This window comes from Haliotis cracherodii, unplaced genomic scaffold (assembly GCF_022045235.1).
Source record: "Haliotis cracherodii isolate W230 unplaced genomic scaffold, xgHalCrac1.p SCAF_9, whole genome shotgun sequence".
Taxonomy (NCBI): Eukaryota; Metazoa; Mollusca; class Gastropoda; order Lepetellida; family Haliotidae; genus Haliotis; species Haliotis cracherodii.
The window spans coordinates 54711946-54731112 of NW_027266343.1; the positions used below are offsets into that span (position 1 = coordinate 54711946).

At 40.1% G+C, this 19167-nt stretch overlaps 1 protein-coding gene across 7 annotated transcripts in view; it reads right to left on the bottom strand.

Moving 5' to 3' along the window:
• LOC139452702 (Kv channel-interacting protein 4-like) overlaps positions 1 to 19167 on the bottom strand; it is a 483175-nt gene that overhangs the window by 293224 nt on the left and 170784 nt on the right. Inside the window, exon 1 of one of the 7 annotated variants that reach the window (XM_071234260.1) lies at positions 10107 to 10388. The exons of the other annotated variants lie outside the window; for them this stretch is intronic. Coding sequence (XP_071090361.1) covers positions 10107 to 10176 — 70 coding nt within the window. The 5' untranslated portion in view covers positions 10177 to 10388. Of the gene's footprint in view, positions 1 to 10106; positions 10389 to 19167 lie in introns of those variants that run through there. 7 annotated transcript variants of the gene reach the window in all.

The following is a 19167-nucleotide window of genomic DNA, read 5'->3' on the forward strand; positions in this document are numbered from 1 at the left end:
TGTAGCTTAATGTGTCGACTTGTACAAAATGAAACCTGAAAAACATGTGAATGGAGCTGTGCAAAACATGACGATGTGACTAGAGGTACACGGCTGGCCGCAAGGAACCCTGGGTAGGAAAGTGATTTGCTTCATATGACCAAGGCATATCTATCTTGTGATCTAGACTTTGAAAAACACTGGCTTCTAATCAAATCAAGCTGGCAATTAATATTCTGTAACTCAGTCGCAAGATAATCACATGAGCTTTCTCTCCATACCGCCTCTATTAAAAAAAGGAACAAGACTGAAGCCAGTTTACTCTGCACAGCTCTTGCTTTGTCGGCTTAACTGCATGGAGCTCTATTGTTTTAGCTCGAGGATTGAATCGGGCATGTGACGTTCCACTCGGAAATTATTTCCTGTATGATCTACAAACACACAGAACCAATGGCTGCTGTCCCTTTAAGTGTCTGCTTCTGAAAGAAATATCTGGGTCATAAAATCAGCTGATCACAAACACATGAACGAGGTCAAACTTTGAGTAATAGTGAGTGAGTGAGTGAGTGAGTATGGTTTTATGCCGCTTTTAGCAATTGTACCCATGTCGGGAATCGAACCCGGGTCTTCGGCGAGATGAGCGAATGCTTTAACCACTAGGCTACCCGGCCAGCCCCTTTGAGTAATAGACAGAGGACAGGGTCTACATGCTATTTGTGCATTGAAGTAACAATGAAGGGAGTTTTATACTGAATACTTTAGGTGATGAAGCGCAACCACTCACTGCAATAACATAACGTGGTGATATGGAATATTGAAAATTACTATGGAATATAATGTGCCAGGAGTGAATATCAAAATGAAACTATGGAATATAACTTGATCAAAGGAAATCATTACATTTTTATGCTATGGAATATAATTATAACGTAGTTGTGAACATTTACACCATACGAGGAAGTATTACTCTGAGTGGGTATGGTTTTACGCCGCTTTTAGCAGTATTACTGCAATACCATGGCGGGGGACACCAGAAATGGGCTTCACACATTGTACCCATGTCGAGAATCAAACCCGGGTCTTCGGTGTGACGAGCAAATGCTTTATCCACTAGGCTACCTGACTGCCCCTATTACTCTGAGAGCAATGAATATGTATTTGAGGTAGGAAAACCATATTCATGGGGTAACAACATCACCATGGGTCACAGATATGGAGGATATTAAATGAGTGTTCATGTCACACTATATTTATGACATGAGCGATAGTGAGGGAAATACCAGAATTTAGGCATGAGTGTCATAAGTGACCATCAAGGGAGAAACAAGAGCAGACAAAGGGGCCAAGTTTATGAATTGTGTGGAATATTTGTATGTCAACTGCTTTCATCAATGTTCCCAACCAATTCTTAGATGGGTATGGATCATTGGGACCCAACCAATTCTTAGATGGGTATGGGTCATTGGGTCCCAACCAATTCTTAGATGGGTATGGGTCATTAGGCCCCAACAATTCTTAGATGGGTATGGGTCATTGGGCCCCAAACAATTCTTAGATGGGTATGGGTCATTAGGTCCCAACCAATTCTTAGATGGGTATGGGTCATTGGGCCCAAACCAATTCTTAGATGGGTATGGGTCATTGGGACCCAACCAATTTTTAGATGGGTATGGGTCATTGGGCCCCAACCAATTTTTAGATGGGTATGGGTCATTGGGACCCAACCAATTCTTAAATGGGTATGGGTCATTGGGACCCAACCAATTCTTAGATGATTATGGGTCATTGGGCCCCAACCAATTCTTAGATGGGTATGGGTCATTGGGTCCCAACCAATTCTTAGATGGGTATGGGTCATTAGGCCCCAACAATTCTTAGATGGGTATGGGTCATTGGGCCCCACCCAATTCTTAGATGGGTATGGGTCATTGGGACCCACCCAATTCTTAGATTGGTATGGGTCATTGGGCCCCACTTTTCCAGTGTCTGAAAGGAAAGCTGATCAATAAGGATGATGTCATCCACTGTTCATGATATCACAAACGATTTTATGTAATGTCGTTCCAACAATCTGACAACTGAGAATACACCTCCACTGGAGATCAGAGAATCATTTTTCTATTTTTTCTGAAAAATGATTTTGGTCATAACCTACTTGCAAATCAGAATTATGAGTGATCTGTTGCTCATGAATTAATGGTGGAAGTCCCTTGCCAAGGCTCAGGATTGGCAATTATTTCCCTTAGGACAGATCCTCCTTAATGCCTGGTAGTTGGTAAATAATTGCTGTATCTAATGTCAAATTACTTGCACCACTGTTTTACAGCTGATGATACAGCACTCATCAATCTACAGAGAGGCTTGGGCAAAGATATAAAAAATAATGGCTGTGCAACATTAGGAAAAAATTAGAAAATAATTGGCAAAACTAATTATGGAACTTGTTGCTAAGGCCATTGCCGTGCTTCATCAGCAGGCAACCATATCAATCATATCCGATATGTCAGAAACAATAATCACAATACAGTGAGCTAAACCAGAAAACAAAGCAAACATCTCCACTAACGTAGTGCTTGAGACCACCGAGGTCAACAATGCACGTCATGCTTTGTCTGACACGAAGGGTCAGTAATAACTACAGGATAATGGATGGTCATATTCTCCGAGGAATCTACATTCAATTACAGAGTTCCTTTCTGATTGTGTCATTGGCTGATGGAAGACTGTAAATATGCATACAAACAAGCTACAGACAAACAATGTACCCAGCCCCCTCTAGGGCTCAAAACAGCACTCGTATCCATTGCATATAAGCTGTTTAATTGTCATGGGCCCAAACCATGAATAGTGAGTACGAAACTGGTCTGAAGACAAAGTACGAAAAGACACTCCAATATTCATAACTGAATAATCCCAGGCCGGTTGACTATAATCAGTTTAAAATGGTTCCTATATTTCTTATCGCACACTAATCTGTCTGAACAGAGCCAGGAACAATTCGCATCAATCCTAAATATAAGGGAAACTAAACAAGCTGGGAAATAACTTTTTACACAACAAATTGTATTCACATCAACAAATATATTTATTGGCTGGTCCTGAAAAAAAGTTGTTAATATTGAGTTATTTCCATTTGCAAAAATAACTGTACATATATAATATAGTTTAATAGTCTGCAACATATTGACCCTTTGTAATGCCTTGACTATAAGATAATGTCATCTTCAGTGATATGATGTTGTAATTGCTGTAGGCCACTATACAAACAATAAAAACAATGAAAACCTGTCATGAACTAGCCAATCAGCAGGAAGCAAAAACAATGATGCTCAGGAAAAGTAATAAAAATACTTTTTGCACCTACATCAAGGTAATAAACATCAAATTTTTAAAAACTAAACTATATGAAGGTTTTAATACCCATGAACAAGAGAAAGGTGTACAACAATCTCTCTCTCTCTCTCTCTCTCTCTCTCTCTCTCTCTCTCTCTCTCTCTCTCTCTCTCTCTCTCTCTCTCTCTCTCTCTCTCTCTCTCTCTCTCTCTCTCTCTCTCTCTCTCTCTCTCTCTCTCTCTCTCTCTCTCTCTCTCTCTCTCTGCCACACTAAGCAATATTCCAGCTATATGACAACAGTCTGTAAATAATCAAGTCTGGACTAGACAATCATGATTAACATCATGAGCATTGATCTATGCAATTGGGATTTGATGACATGCATCAACCAAGTCAGCGAGTCTGACAACCCGATCCCATTTGTCACCTCTTATGACAAGCATAGTCTCCTTTTACAGCAAGAATAGGTTGTTGAAGACCTATCTAGCCGGGACCTTCACGGGTCCATGACGAATAAACCTCACAGCTCTAACATGTGATTCTGCACTGACATGCTCCACCAGGGGACAGACGTGCCCCTCCAGTGTGACGGAGATACAAGCAGGAATCTATTAGACACTGGCATTTCAATCCCAGTGAGTGACACCATGAATAGCTTCACGCAGAGTTGCAGGCTATCATAAGGAAACATCAATTGGAAGTTTTTTCAAACTATCATTATGAAAGAAGCAACAGATTTTATCAAAACAACCCTTTGGCTTCACAATCATTTCAAATTTCCCGGAGCCTCATTTTGAATGTTTGCCAAATTGCCTAATCATCTAAAACAATTCCTTCTTTACACCATTTTTTTGGTAAAGATTGAGTAATGCTGTAATGAGCGATGTCTTTGAGTCAGTAACTTAACAGCAACCTGACAGTAACATTTCAGACAAATTATGGTGGCTTGTAAATAATAAATCCCAACATGGACCCAGGAAGACATGGGCTGGGATATATTCAGGCTCAGAATCCCTATGCGAGTCAGTGTTTGTTTTGTTTTTTTGTGTATCTTTTTCTTGTCTACCATGCACACACACTATATGATGAGGGTCTGTAAATAATCAAATCTGGACCAGACAATCCAGTGAGTGACATCATGAGTATCGATCTATGCAATAGGGATATGATGACATGCATCAACCAGTGAGCCTGACCACCTGATCCCGTCAGTCGGTTCTTACCACAAGCACTCGTTGCTGAAGACCAATTCTAACATGGGTCTTCCAGTGTGAGACAAGCATGGGTTGCTGAAGACCAATTCTAACATGGGTCTTCGCAAGGGGAGACAAGCATGAGTTGCTGAGACCAATTCTAACCTGGGTCTTCACATTGAGAGACAAGCATGGGTTGCTGAAGACCAATTCTAACATGGGTCTTCGCAAGGGGAGACAAGCATGAGTTGCTGAGACCAATTCTAACCCGGGTCTTCACATTGGGAGACAAACATGAGTTGCTTCAGATCAATTCTAATCTGGGTCTTCACATTGGGAGACAAACATGAGTTGCTTCAGATCAATTCTAACCTGGGTCTTCACATTGGGAGACAAACATGAGTTGCTTCAGATCAATTCTAATTGGGTCTTCACATTGAGAGACAAGCATGAGTTGCTGATGACCAATTTTGACCCGGGTCTTCACATTGGGAGACAAGCATAAGTTGCTGAAGACCTATTCTAACCTGGGTCTTCACATTGGGAGACAAGCATGAGTTGCTGAAGACCAATTTTAACCCGGGTCTTCACATTGAGAGACAAGCATGAGTTGCTGAAGACCAATTCTAACCTGGGTCTTCACATTGGGAGACAAGCATGAGTTGCTGAAGACCAATTCTAACCCAGGTCTTCACAGGAGGAGACAAGATGGGTTGCTGAAGACCAGTTCCTACCCGGATCTTCACAAGGGGAGACAATTATCAGTTGCTGAAGACCAATTCTAACTCGGACCTTCACCGGGGGAGAAGGCAAAACAGCAGTAAAAATTTTATGAATGGATCACCGAAAATCAGTGATGACAACAGGTGTTGGCCAAAAGGCCTATGGTGAAACATACAAGATGGGCATATACAAGTTAGTCTTCAGGGTCAATCAACAGGAGTGGTGTTGCACTACATTGCAAAGATGATTAATTCACTTGATTTAACCTTCTTCAAAAGCCTAATGATAGAGCAGTCGGATCGCATCTTAATTTCATACTGAAAGATTACAGGGGACTAATTGCATGGATTTCCTATGAGACTCCACTGAAGAAAGTGGTTCCAGTAATTGAACAAGCTGTATGTGTCAGATATCTTCCGGTAGTCATTGAGGCAAAACATTCAAGTTGCCATGAAACTTTTGAAGAAGCAAAGAAGAAACCAATGAAAAAATAATTATGTTCAATTGAAAGTATGCTTGTGTTTGTAGTTTTGTTTAACCTTTAGATCATTCGTATTTCAGGCTAGTTTCTTTGCACTGCTGTTTTAAGTTGCACTCAGAAAAATTCCAGCAATATGACTGCAACCTGTAAATAATTGTGTCAAATAAACATGTGATTGATATTGTGAGCAAAAATCCACACCGTCTGTGTACGATGATGCGCAATCAACCAAGTCACTGAGTCTCCAAATCTATTAAGTCACCTGTTATGACCAGGATGAGTTGCTGAATCCCAGAATCCCCACAGGGAGACCAGCATCAGATGCTGAATCCCAGGATCCCCACAGGGAGACCAGCATCAGTTGCTGAATCCCAGAATTCCCACAGGGAGACCAGCATCAGTTGCTGAATCCCAGAACCCACACAGGGAAATCAGCATCAGTTGCTGAAGCCCAGAATCCCCTCAGCGAGACCAGCATCAGTTGCTGAATCCCAGAATCCCAACAGGGAGACCAGCATGAGTTGCTGAATCCCAGAACCCCAACAGTGAAACCAGCATGAGTTGCTGAAGCCCAGAATCCCCACAGGGAGGCCAGCATGAGTTGCTGAATCCCAGAATCCCCACATGGAGAAAAGCATGTTGCTGAATCCCAGAATCCCCACAGGGAGACCAGCATGAGTTGCTGAATCCAAGAATCCCTACAGGGATCGCTACAGACCTATTCTAATCCAGAATCTCCACAGGAAAACCAGCATTGGTATCTAGGTACCTATTCTAATCCAGAATCCCCACAGGAAGACCAGCATTGGAATCTAGGGACCTATTCTAACTTGGCATCCCACAGGGAGACCAGCATTAGTTGCTACGGGCCAATTCTAACCCTGAATCCCCACAGGGAGACCAGCATAGTTTGCTGGGGACCTATTCTATCCCAGAATTCCCACAGGGAGACCATCATGTAGGTTGTTGGGGGCCAATTCTAACCTAGAATTCCCACAGAGAGACCAGCATGTAGGTTGCTGGGGATCAATTCCTACCTTATCATTGCTTATTAGATGCTAATCCCCATTGTTATTCATCATCATAATTTGTACATTTGGAGTCAGCCAACCTGAACAAGCTTTGCAACTATGTCCTCATTAATCACTCGTGTTTATATTTATGACTTAATCCATGTCAGGTGACCTTGGTCATAGATGCCTTGGTCCAGATATACAGACAAAGATCAGGTTAGGCTGAGCTGGTACACAGTGCTTCTTTTATATACTTTATATACCGTATTCAATGCAATAAGCTCCCTGCTCTAATAAGCGCCCACGGCAATAATTACTAATATATTTGCTGGTGAACAATCCCAATTAGCACACCTTCCGATTGATCAATGTACAAAAGATTTATTTCTTCGCGTATAATACGCAATTAAATTCTGGAAAAATATGTCTGTTGTATATAAACATTTCAGGCTGTCAGTATAAACCACAGAATCTATCTTTCAACTCTGTTTATATTTTCACCAAAATAACATTCTATTAAGAGCCCCCTATTTCTAACTTTGAGAGTTCCCTGGGCGCTTATTACATAGAATACGGTACTTTAAAGGTAACGTTTTACTCATATTCAAGAGATATTAGATTGGTTTGATGGATAAACGAACATACTGGTGTGTTGGGTGAATTGATGCTCATGAACACATCACATGTGACGTCATAGACCTTACTTGAGATGCACCGTTTGTCTCGTGCAGGATTAGTGTGTAAAGTTTGGAATTCAAGTGCAGCACATCATGATAAGAATAAAGACACTCTGGTAACACTTGACTGATTGTTAGTTTTGTCATTAAGTGGTACACATTGGAAACATCTCTTCTTACCATACATACTTCTCTATATGTCTCTATGGTTTGCGTTTCTTTTGGCAGTGAGTATATATCTACTTGTGTGAGGCAATCTTGTATACTATTGACTCAATGTTGTCACTTCCTACAGAGAAATGTACACAGAACACTTGCATGTATGAAGATACACATACTCATTATCAACATCACAAGCATCTCGAACTCACACTATGTGTCAGCTTAATGTGGGAGGAAAGCCTGAAGTCACAGATATAGGTGCATAATCTTTGCAATGGGAATCAAACCCATCCCGAGAAGTGAGTGAGTATGGTTTTACGCCGCTTTTAGCAATATTCCAGCAATATCACGGCGGGGGGACACCAGAAATGGGCTTCACACATTGTACCCTTTTAGGGAGTCAAACCCAGGTCTTCGGTGTGACGAGCGAACGCTTTAACCACTAGGCTACTTGACCGCCCCCCATCCCAAGAAGATCTTACTAGGGTGCAACTGTGTGCTGTGAGTTGACCATTGGGCCACTGGTGCCTCTTATTACACGCAATCAGCCAGTTGGGTTTATTTGTTGTTTTTGTTGTTTAATGCCCAAAATATAGTAGCTATATGATGGTTGTCTGTAAACAAGCAAGTCTGGACCAGACAATCCAGTAATTGTCTTCATGAGCATCGATCCACACATATGGGATACAATGACATGCATGAAACAAGTCAGTAAGTCTGACCACCCGATCCTCTTACGACAAGCATAGTCAAGATAGACACAACTTCAAGTTCAACTTCTAAGTAATGCCTATCAAACAAGTCACAAGCATAGTCGCCTTTTTTGGCAAGCATGGGTTGCTGAAGACCTATTCTCTACACGGATCTTTACAGGTTGCAAAAACATGTGATAAGTCGAATCCTTGATCAAATTATCCTACTTGTTTACATTAATATCAACAAATACACAAAGATTCAGATGGACTTTTCTGTGTGTTTATCACATACAGAAGACAGATGCAGCTAAAAGCAACAACATGAAACCACAATCACCTACAACAGTTATAGCAGTAATTGAGCATGTACACACTTTAGTACCGGGAATTATCATCCTTATCACACACACCAGCAGCTTCGGCCAGTGCTCCAGACAACCACTAACGCTAAGCTGATACACCAGAGCGTGGGACAATCAACTCACGATACACCTTCAATTGTGTCTCCACAGTTAGGCCTTGTATTAACTCTACTTAGGTGCATGGGGGATTTCCCTTCACAGAAACATCACAGAATGCTTGGAATTTTCTGCCTCATTGAGTGTTCTGTGATTGTGGTGTTGTGTGACATTTGACAATAGGATGTACATAATCAATACATGTACATGTGGTAATGTGGTCTGCTGGAACAGCATGTCGCCTCTCCTCACACTGGTTCACAACTAACTGATATTGACTACACCACAGATACAATCAATATCAATGAACAAAGGCGACAACAATCACTGAAGTCTCGTCACCACTATCGTTATCTTTTACAATGCTACTCTTTTCATAAACACAATAAGTCCACTGGACAATTTATATTTTTTTCTGGTTTATGAAATGCCCATGAAAGCCACCCATACAAAAATATATGGAGAAGATAAATATAATATTTGCTCAGAAAATGAAAACAAAATGAAAGACAACATAAATTATTTTGTATTATTAAAACATTAACAGAGAAGATATAATCTGTAACAAACTCATCTATACCCACCCCTAAGGACACACATATTTCAACATCATTAACCAGGTAATAACATTATCAGCTTCCTGAGAAGTATGCAACCCAACCTGAGTGTTCAGGGCTGGAGGGCTTTTATTTCCATAACCTCATCCTACCGGGTACCCATTAACTACCAAGTGAACACATTCTGAAATATCATGTTTGTCATTCTGAGAGCACAGTTTGAACAGTGAGTGAGTGAGTGAATGAGTGAGTGAGTGAGTTAGAGTACAAGTGAGTGCTATATATAGTATGCAACATAACAGCTGTATCAGCTCAGCATTGAAAGCAATCACTTGAAGGAGACAACAAAATCTATGCCTAATGAATGACATGAGGTGTGATTTATATTCTAAGATTGACATGTGTCAGTGTCACAGGGCTGCCTCATACAACCCATATTCCTCATTACAGATCTCTGGTCTCACAGTGTTGCCAGTTAACCATTTATTTCACAACAATACACCTTTCACATAATAAATATTCAGAAGACATTCATACAGAGACCTATAAAAGCTGTATGCTACACAATACCAGTACATTGTCAACCCACTGAAAGAGATGTATTCCTGATTAAATGAACATGATTCTAATCTCATCACAAAACTTCTTTGTCAAGCATAATTTTCCATCAAGCCTATATACTAACAACATTGATCAGTGACAGTTTAATACTTATTTATTTTGTAAATGTTTATATCTGCCACCTGACATAAAGTTTATCAAGCTACCATAAATTGAGTTTACATGGCTGCAAAAATTATATCAACATATACCAAACATAGAAAGATTAACTCACCAACATCGAAGACATAACGGTCAACCAATCGCACAATTCCCCGCACACTCCAACGACACAAGCGGTTCATTGCCAATGCAAAACATGGACAGTCCCGTCAACACAAACTTCTCCAACTTTCCACACAGTTGCCTTCATTGAGAACTAATCAGACACAGGACCCTGTAAGGGTTAACAGCTGAACACAGGGAGGGTTAACCACCGCCAACATTGTGTAAACATCAACAACATTTGACAACTTCTGAACTTTTGCCGGTAATCCAATGTCACCACAATTCCACGGAGGCACTGTACATTCAAACAGATGTGGATATATCTGCCAAGTGAGCCAAATCGTGCCGTGCTGACACAACAATGTTTCTCCCGTGCTCCCTGACACACCTTTATGGGTTGTCAAGTGATTAGTGCAGGTTACCATAGAAATCACACAGGAATTACGAGAAAGTGATCAGCGTGAATCGTATGCGAATGGTGGGTTCCGTGACACCAACCTATCACAGGCACCTCCCCATGAAGTCCCAAATTTTAATTTGCTTGTCCCTCTGATGAAGCTGGTGTTGTTACTGAAGCACCTGCAGTATCCTCATCTGCCACTCAACAAGGATCAATATTACTGCACGCTCTCCGATACACACACTTGTTGCTCTTAGCACTGACTGGTAAAAAAGAAACTACACAACAGGCAAATGAGTAGTCCACCTATGATATGCTTTCATCTCTGTGTCATGAAAACAGTCACTGCAGTATGCCAAGGGATGAATCTATAACTTGAGTGCAACAGCTTATAGGTTGTGATTCAAACTCCCGAGCAGACATCCACAAGTCGATAGCAGTTTGGTGGCAGCAACGGTTACCAGCTGGATGTTCAACAGATGACAGAGTAGGACATTGGGCTCTGTAGCCTCCACCATCAACAGGTAGGCAGTGTTTGTCAACTGCGTACACTTGCTGGTCTCAGCTGGGCAATACCGTCTTGTTGAGGGCACATGGTTACAAATCTGTTAATTAGTTCTAGGATAAATGGTTTGTGCCCTCCATAAGCCCCATGAGGCCACTAATGGAAGAGTGGGCATTTGTAAACACAACCTCGGACTGATTTACACCTCATAGAATGATGTTATAACATCGGCAGAGGCTGTAGAAAGCAGCCAGGTGTTCTGTATTTTGTAATCGGTGTACACACAACTGTCACTTCGGATCATTTTGTTGGTGTTTGAGAGTTTTTGAGTGAGTGAGTGAGTTCTTGAGCTTTTGAGCGGTTTTACACCTATTTTAGCAGCATGCTAGCAATATCGCAGCATGAAAAACCAGGAATCCAGGCCTTTGGCATGACAAGCAAATGCTTTAACCCCTAGGCTGAGTGAGTGAGTGAGTGAGTGAGTGAGTGAGTGAGTGAGTGAGTGAGTGAGTGAGTGAGTGAGAGTGAGTGAGTGAGTGCGTGCGTTTTGTACCATGTTTAGCAATATGCTCGCAATATCATAGCATGGAACACCAGGAATCAAACTCATGCCTTCGATATGACAAGCAAACGCAGAAGTGTTGGAGACAATTGTACGTCTTGCTCTGAATCCCAAAAAGGTTAGGATGATTTGAGATTCATTGGTAAGGTCAAAAGCAACAGAACGTTATTCTCAAACAGAACCTATATTCAAAAGACTGGCTGTGTATTTTTTCAGAACTATTTAAATAATGTATTTCCTCTCAACAGCAAAGTCAATGACTGTCCATTTTTACGACCTTCCAACCTTCACATTTTGTGTTCTCTCCACCAATTCCCTCCAGCCTTACCCAATTCGAACATAAACTACACATCACTCAACCCAATTAAATTACAAATCAAATATCAAGGCCAGTAAGTATCAAATATCTTAATTAAAACCATTATGATCAACAACTGGAGCATAAGATGACAGATAACACCATGAAGTTAATTTGATTTGCATATGTTTATGAAAAACAGAAAGACCAGACACATATGGTGCCATGTATGATTGGTACCCTATAGAATTGGAAATAGCACATCACATGACTGAGTGTACATAGATGCAAACAGGTCAAAGAACGAATTAACAAAAAATAGCACGTGACAATGTGTGGCATTTCGTATTCCACTTTGGATCGCGATATTTTTATCATTCCATGATACACAAAAATGATTCTCACAACATGTTAAGTGTATATTCTACCATGAATTTGGAATTCACTTGATTCTGATTGGTCAATCAGAGGCTATTAAATCACAATAAACCCCCTCTGATTGAAACAGCTGGTTTGACGGCCGCATAACCGCAGAAGCTAATATTCATAGAATAGAACTATTTTCTGTCATTGTCGGTAGGCATATTTAAATAACTATATCTACAATTACAGGTTACAAAATGCACAGATGCGGTTACTACAATATTCAAGGGATGTGTGGCAATACATTTCGTGCAGAAAAACATGACAGAAATCAACAAAGGGAATATATTTACGATTTGGAGACAACAGAGAGCTTGAAATTTTGGCGCTTTTCTATATACAACTGTGACGTCATATCTTTTGCGTCACAATGAGCGATATGATGTCATAATGGTGACGTGCGATGTAGAGCGAAAGCCTTGCAAAGCTTGCTTTGTTTTCTTTAGGGATGCCCACCTCAAGTTAGCTTACCAAGTTGCCGTGCTTATATGCTTTCAATGCCTGTCATATGTTCAAGTGAACTGCTTGAGTATATACAGCACCATATTTTGTTCGGTGATTCCGTCATACAGATCGATAACCCACTCAAAACACTGAACTCAACCCATGCCTCTTCACTCAGTATATTTGCTAACACTGCGCGTTCGGTTCCAAATTCAATTTAGCGGGGTTAAATCTACAGGTAACCTAGCTCTACATTGAAAACACAGTATGTTTATCTCCTAATTAATATAGAAGGACACATATGATTATCCCTATCAAAGGTTGAGTAGAATATAAGTGACTACTAATGCAGGATACAGTGAGCAAGGAATGGAGGAGATGAATGTGGAATACAGGAGATGAATGTGGAAAACAGAGATTGGGATGAGGAATACAGGAGATGAATGGGGAATACAGGAGATGAATGGGGAATACAGGAGAGGGATGGGGAATACAGGAAATGGATTGGGAATACAAGAGATGGATGGGGAATACAGAGATCGGGATGGGGAATACACAAGATGGATGGGGAATACAAGAGACTGGGATGGGAATACAGAAGATGAATGGGGAATACAGAGATTGGGATGGGGAATACAGGAGATGGATGGGAAATACAGGAGATGAATGGGGAATACAGGAGATGAATGGGGAATACAGGAGATGAATGGGGAATACAGGAGGCGGATTGGAAATACAGAGATTGGGATGGGGAATATAGGAGATGAATGGGGAATACAGGAGATGGATGGGAAATACTGGAGATGGATGGGGAATACAGGAGATGGATGGAGAATACAGGAGTCGGATGGGGAATACAGGAGATGGATGGGGAATACAGAGATTGGGATGGGGAATACAGAGATTGGGATGGGGTATACAGAGATTGGGATGGGGAATACAGGAGATAGATGGAGAATACAGGAGATGGATGGGGAATACAGAGATTGAGATGGGGAATACAGGAGATGGATGGGAAGCACCGAGGTTTGGATGGGGAATACAAGAGATGGATGGTGAATACAGAAATTGGGATGGGGAATACAGCAGATGGATGGGAAATACAGATGGATGGGAAATACAGGAGATGGATGGGGAATACAGGAGATGGATGGGGAATGGATGGGGAATACCGAGTTCCATCAATGAGATTATATATAATTAGGAATTGTAATGTCCAACAATTCTGCTGAAAAATACCATGTAATATCTTATCCAAAAAATTTAAGAACAATTACAAATCTGTTGTTTACCTAAAAGAATTAAATTATACTTTGATCAGAAAAAAATATATATGAATAGAACATGGAAACAGCTTTCTTTGATCACAATTTCTGTGATCCCACAAATCCAAACAAATATGTCTTTTGAAAGATAAGAGGCTGGCGCCAAGCATGCATGCCTGCTACAGAGTGAGTGAGTGAGTGAGTGAGTGAGTGAGTGAGTGAGTGAGTGAGTGAGTGAGTGAGTGAGTGAGTGAGTGAGGGAGTGAGCAAGCTATCCATCTGCCCTATCACAGACAAGGACACCAAGGATGGCATTCACACACTGTACCCATCTTGGGAAAAGAACCTGGGCCTTTTTGACATAACAAGCACATGCTTAACCAATCAGTATCCCTAACTACAAAGAGTATCATCCTTGTCATCAGACAAAGTACTTGCAATTTCATTTGCAATTATAGATTCAAGAAAAAGATTTGTCATCTGCAAACCTGGATAAGGTCAGCATTAAGTGCTGTTACCTGCCTCATTAACTCGTTACCAGAGGTAGGGAGTAAAATGATAATGCAAAAAGGTAAGATGAGTAGACTGACGGTGAAAGAGAGGTTATCATTAGCAGGAGCACTAATCATATCACACTACTAATTGTATGGCCAAGCTGGTTGCCATGGCACCGGTCAGCTACATGCTCAGAGGATAAAAAAAACCCATTGGTTTGAATTTCAGTAAAGAAATGCAAAAACATACCTATCATGTTCCATATGTTCCAGGTATAGACCTGGCTGTGATGAACATGACAACTGATGACAATTTCTATCAATGATTTAAATGAACATAACAATACACTGTTGGGTAGAAATATATTATACAGTAATATAATAGAGGAACCACTTGGTAATACAACAGATTTATTTGTTAGTTATTAGTTATTAGTTATTAGTTACATACCATAAAATTCACTTTGTCATTTAGTAATTTTACATAAGAACCACATAATAATTTAGAAACAAACGTAAGAACCACAAAGTAATTGCGTAATATAACATAAGAACCGCAAAGTAATTGCGTAATATAACATAAGAACCGCAAAGTAATTTAGTAATATAACACAAGAACCGCAAAGTAATTTAGTAATATAACATAAGAACCGCAAAGTAATTTCGTAATATAACACAAGAACCACAAAGTAATTGCGTAATATAACATAAGAACCGCAAAGTAATTGCGTAATATAACATAAGAACCGCAAAGTAATTTCGTAATATAACATAAGAACCGCAAAGTAATTTAGTAATATAACATAAGAACCGCAAAGTAATTTAGTAATATAACATAAGAACCGCAAAGTAATTTAGTAATATAACATAAGAACCGCAAAGTAATTTAGTAATATAACACAAGAACCAGAAAGTAATTTAGTAATATGACATAAGAACCACAAAGTAATTTAGTAATATAACATAAGAACCACATAGTAATTTAGTAAGATAACAGTAGAACCACATAGTAATTTAGTAACATAACATAGGAACCACAAAGTGATTTAGTAATATAACATAAGAACCACAAAGAAATTTAGTAATATGACATAAGAACCACATAGTAATTTAGTAATATAATATAAGAACCACAAAGTAATTTAGTAATATAACATAAGAACCACATAGTAATTTAGTAATATAACATAAGAACCAAGAAGGAATTTAGTAACATAACACAAGAACCACAAAGTAATTAATAATATGACATAAGAACCACATAGTAATTTAGTAATATAACATAAGAACCACAAAATAATTTAGTAATATAACATAAGAACCACAAAGTAATTTAGTTATGTAATATAAGAATCACAAAGTGATTTAGTGATATAACATAAGAACCAAAAAGTAATTTAGTGATATAACATAAGAACCACAGAGTAATACAACATAAGACATGGTGACACCAGTAATTGTGACTTGAGACAGCTCGGCCTGCTTCCTTCCCCGGCTCTTCCCCTGATCGATACCTGTCTGTGTGTTGTGAAGGTGAGTGACAATCTGGCACAGACAGACATGACGTCAGGGGTGTCATGTGTCATGTGTCCATCCATGTCACGGTGACAACCCTGGCTTGCACCTGTGTGTCACCATATTAAAGCAACACGATACTGGACATACACTGATAGACAGGTTCTGTCAACACTTCTGTGAAGAAATATTTAAAAAGTATAATAATCAGGAAATAAAGGCAGTTAGAAGAATTATTGTTGTTGAAAATGTTAATAACTATACATAGATAATTGTTTTTGATTTGACCTCTCAGCTGTTAGCCTAGCAGTTAATGGGCATCACATATATTAGGTATCCAATGACGCTGACAACATTCGACAGTCTTGCTTGTTCAGCTGTTCCAGGCCACAGATCAACCTCATTCAACAGTCTTGCTTGTTCCGCGGATCCAGGCAACAGATCAACCTCATTCAACAGTCTTGCTTGTTCAGCTGTTCCACGCAACAGATCAACCTCATTCAACAGTCTTGCTTGTTCAGCTGTTCCACGCCACAGATCAACCTCATTCAACAGTCTTGCGTGTTCAGCTGTTCCACGCCACAGATCAACCTCATTCAACAGTCTTGCGTGTTCAGCTGTTCCAGGCCACAGATCAACCTCATTCAACAGTCTTGCTTGTTCAGCTGATCCAGGCCACAGATCAACCTCATTCAACAGTCTTGCTTGTTCAGCTGATCCAGGCCATAGATCAACCTCATTCAACAGTCTTGCTTGTTCAGCTGATCCAGGCCACAGATCAACGTCATTCAACAGTCTTGCGTGTTCAGCTGATCCAGGCCATAGATCAACCTCATTAACCTGTCACCAGAATGGCGTTAACCTCACCCTCAACAATAGAGAAAAATCAGTCATCAACATGTGAGGGTATTTTTATTAAATCTGTATACTTCTAATATTGAATCTTGTTACATTTCCTGAGATGCTTTTTGTTTGTTTGTTTGTTGTTTAACGCCGCACTCCACAAAATTCTTGCCATAAGACGGCAGGTTGTAAATAATCGAGTCTGGACCAGACAATCCAGTTATTGACATCATGAGCATCGATCCGTGAAATTGGGATACATGTAGCAGTATCATGAGGGGTGCATGTAGTTTTAAGCCTCCCTCGTAAGGTTTTATGCAACAAAACTACAACAGCAACTTATATTATAACATGGCCGAGGTGATAATAACTGGCAATAACATACAGCCTAGTTGATATTTTCATGGCTACTGATAATAACTGGCCACACCATGGCCTGGGTGATAACTGACTGTACTGTGACAGCCTTCTAGACACGCAGTTCGAGGTGGTTCCCAGGTCATCAAAGCTGCCAAACAAGATCACAACTCCACCAAGGCACCATCAACCTTCCAGGAGAACCTCGCGTTCCATCAACATAGAACACTCAAACCCCCTTCACACCACAGCAACTAAGCCATCTTGACCAGCCAGACTCCAAACTTTCAATGAAAGTAAATGAATGTCTGAAGCTACATATCCCCTTATCAATAATGCATAGGTATTGTTATGGTGGAGGTGATGTAAACTGTGCTGTGGGATCAGATGTGTGTGAAGATAGCTTTCCATATATTTCCCCAAAAACCCAGGGGAGTAATTTCCCAAAGTCAACAGCATCAAGGCCATATTCTGTTAAAACTCTCATCTGCAAATTCAGATTTGCCTAATCTTATCATTTGTAGTTCAAACCACCTCAGTGACATTTGGGTTTTTTTAAACAACAAAAACAATTGTTTCATAAAATGCTGAACAAACACAGTTTCTATCTTGCCTCTGGTTTAGCAAAGAGCTTAGTGGACATGCTGGCTCAGTCCAGTCTCAGTCTTGAATACGTCAATGGGCAACTACCAAATAATGTGCTATGTTGAGTGAGTGAGTGAGTGAGCATGGTTTTATGCCGCTTTTAGCAATATTCCAGCAATGTCACGGTCGGGGACACCAGAAATGGGCTTCACACATTGTACCCATGTTGGGAATCGAACCCAGGTCTTTGGTGTGATGATCGAGTGAACACTTTAACCACTAGGCTACCCGACCACCCTAGTCTGATGTTGAAAATTGAACACACAGAAAAGAGGTGAGGTCTTCCTGCCTTATGCAAGCACATAAGGTTGGGAAGCAAGATATTATTAGTTGCACAACTAATTATGGATAGTTGATAGTGAAGAGGACTTCTGTTGAAAATCTGAAGATTTAATAGTGTGATGACTACCAAAATACAGGATTTATGGCAATGATGTCATCGAGGTTTTGTATCTGTAGGAAATATATTTTGGATACTGGGAACATTTTCTGCTGCAGGTACCCCAGGGACAATGACATTATGACAAGTATTGGACACTGGAACATATTCTGCTGCAACGGCAATGTCATTATGATAGGTATTGGATACTGAGAACATATTCTGCTTCAACGGCAACGTCATTATGATAAGTATTGGATACTGGGAACATATTCTGCTTCAACGGCAACGTCATTATGATAAGTATTGGATACTGGGAACATATTCTGCTTCAACGGCAATGTCATTATGATAAGTATTGGATACTGGGAACATATTCTGCTTCAACGGCAACGTCATTATGATAAGTATTACACTGGGAACACATTCTGCTGCAACGGCAACATCATTATGATAAGTATTACACTGGGAACATATTCTGCTGCAACGGCAATGTCATTATGATAGGTATTGGATACTGAGAACATATTCTGCTTCAACGGCAATGTCATTATGATAAGTATTGGACACTGGGAACATATTCTGCTTCAACGGCAACGTCATTATGATAAGTATTGGATAATGGGAACATATTCTGCTTCAACGGCAATGTCATTATGATAAGTATTGGACACTGGGAACATATTCTGCTTCAACGGCAATGTCATTATGATAAGTATTGGATACTGGGAACATATTCTGCTTCAACGGCAACGTCATTATGATAAGTATTGGATACTGGGAACATATTCTGCTTCAACGGCAACGTCATTATGATAAGTATTGGACACTGGGAACATATTCTGCTTCAACGGCAATGTCATTATGATAAGTATTGGACACTGGGAACATATTCTGCTTCAACGGCAATGTCATTATGATAAGTATTGGATACTGGG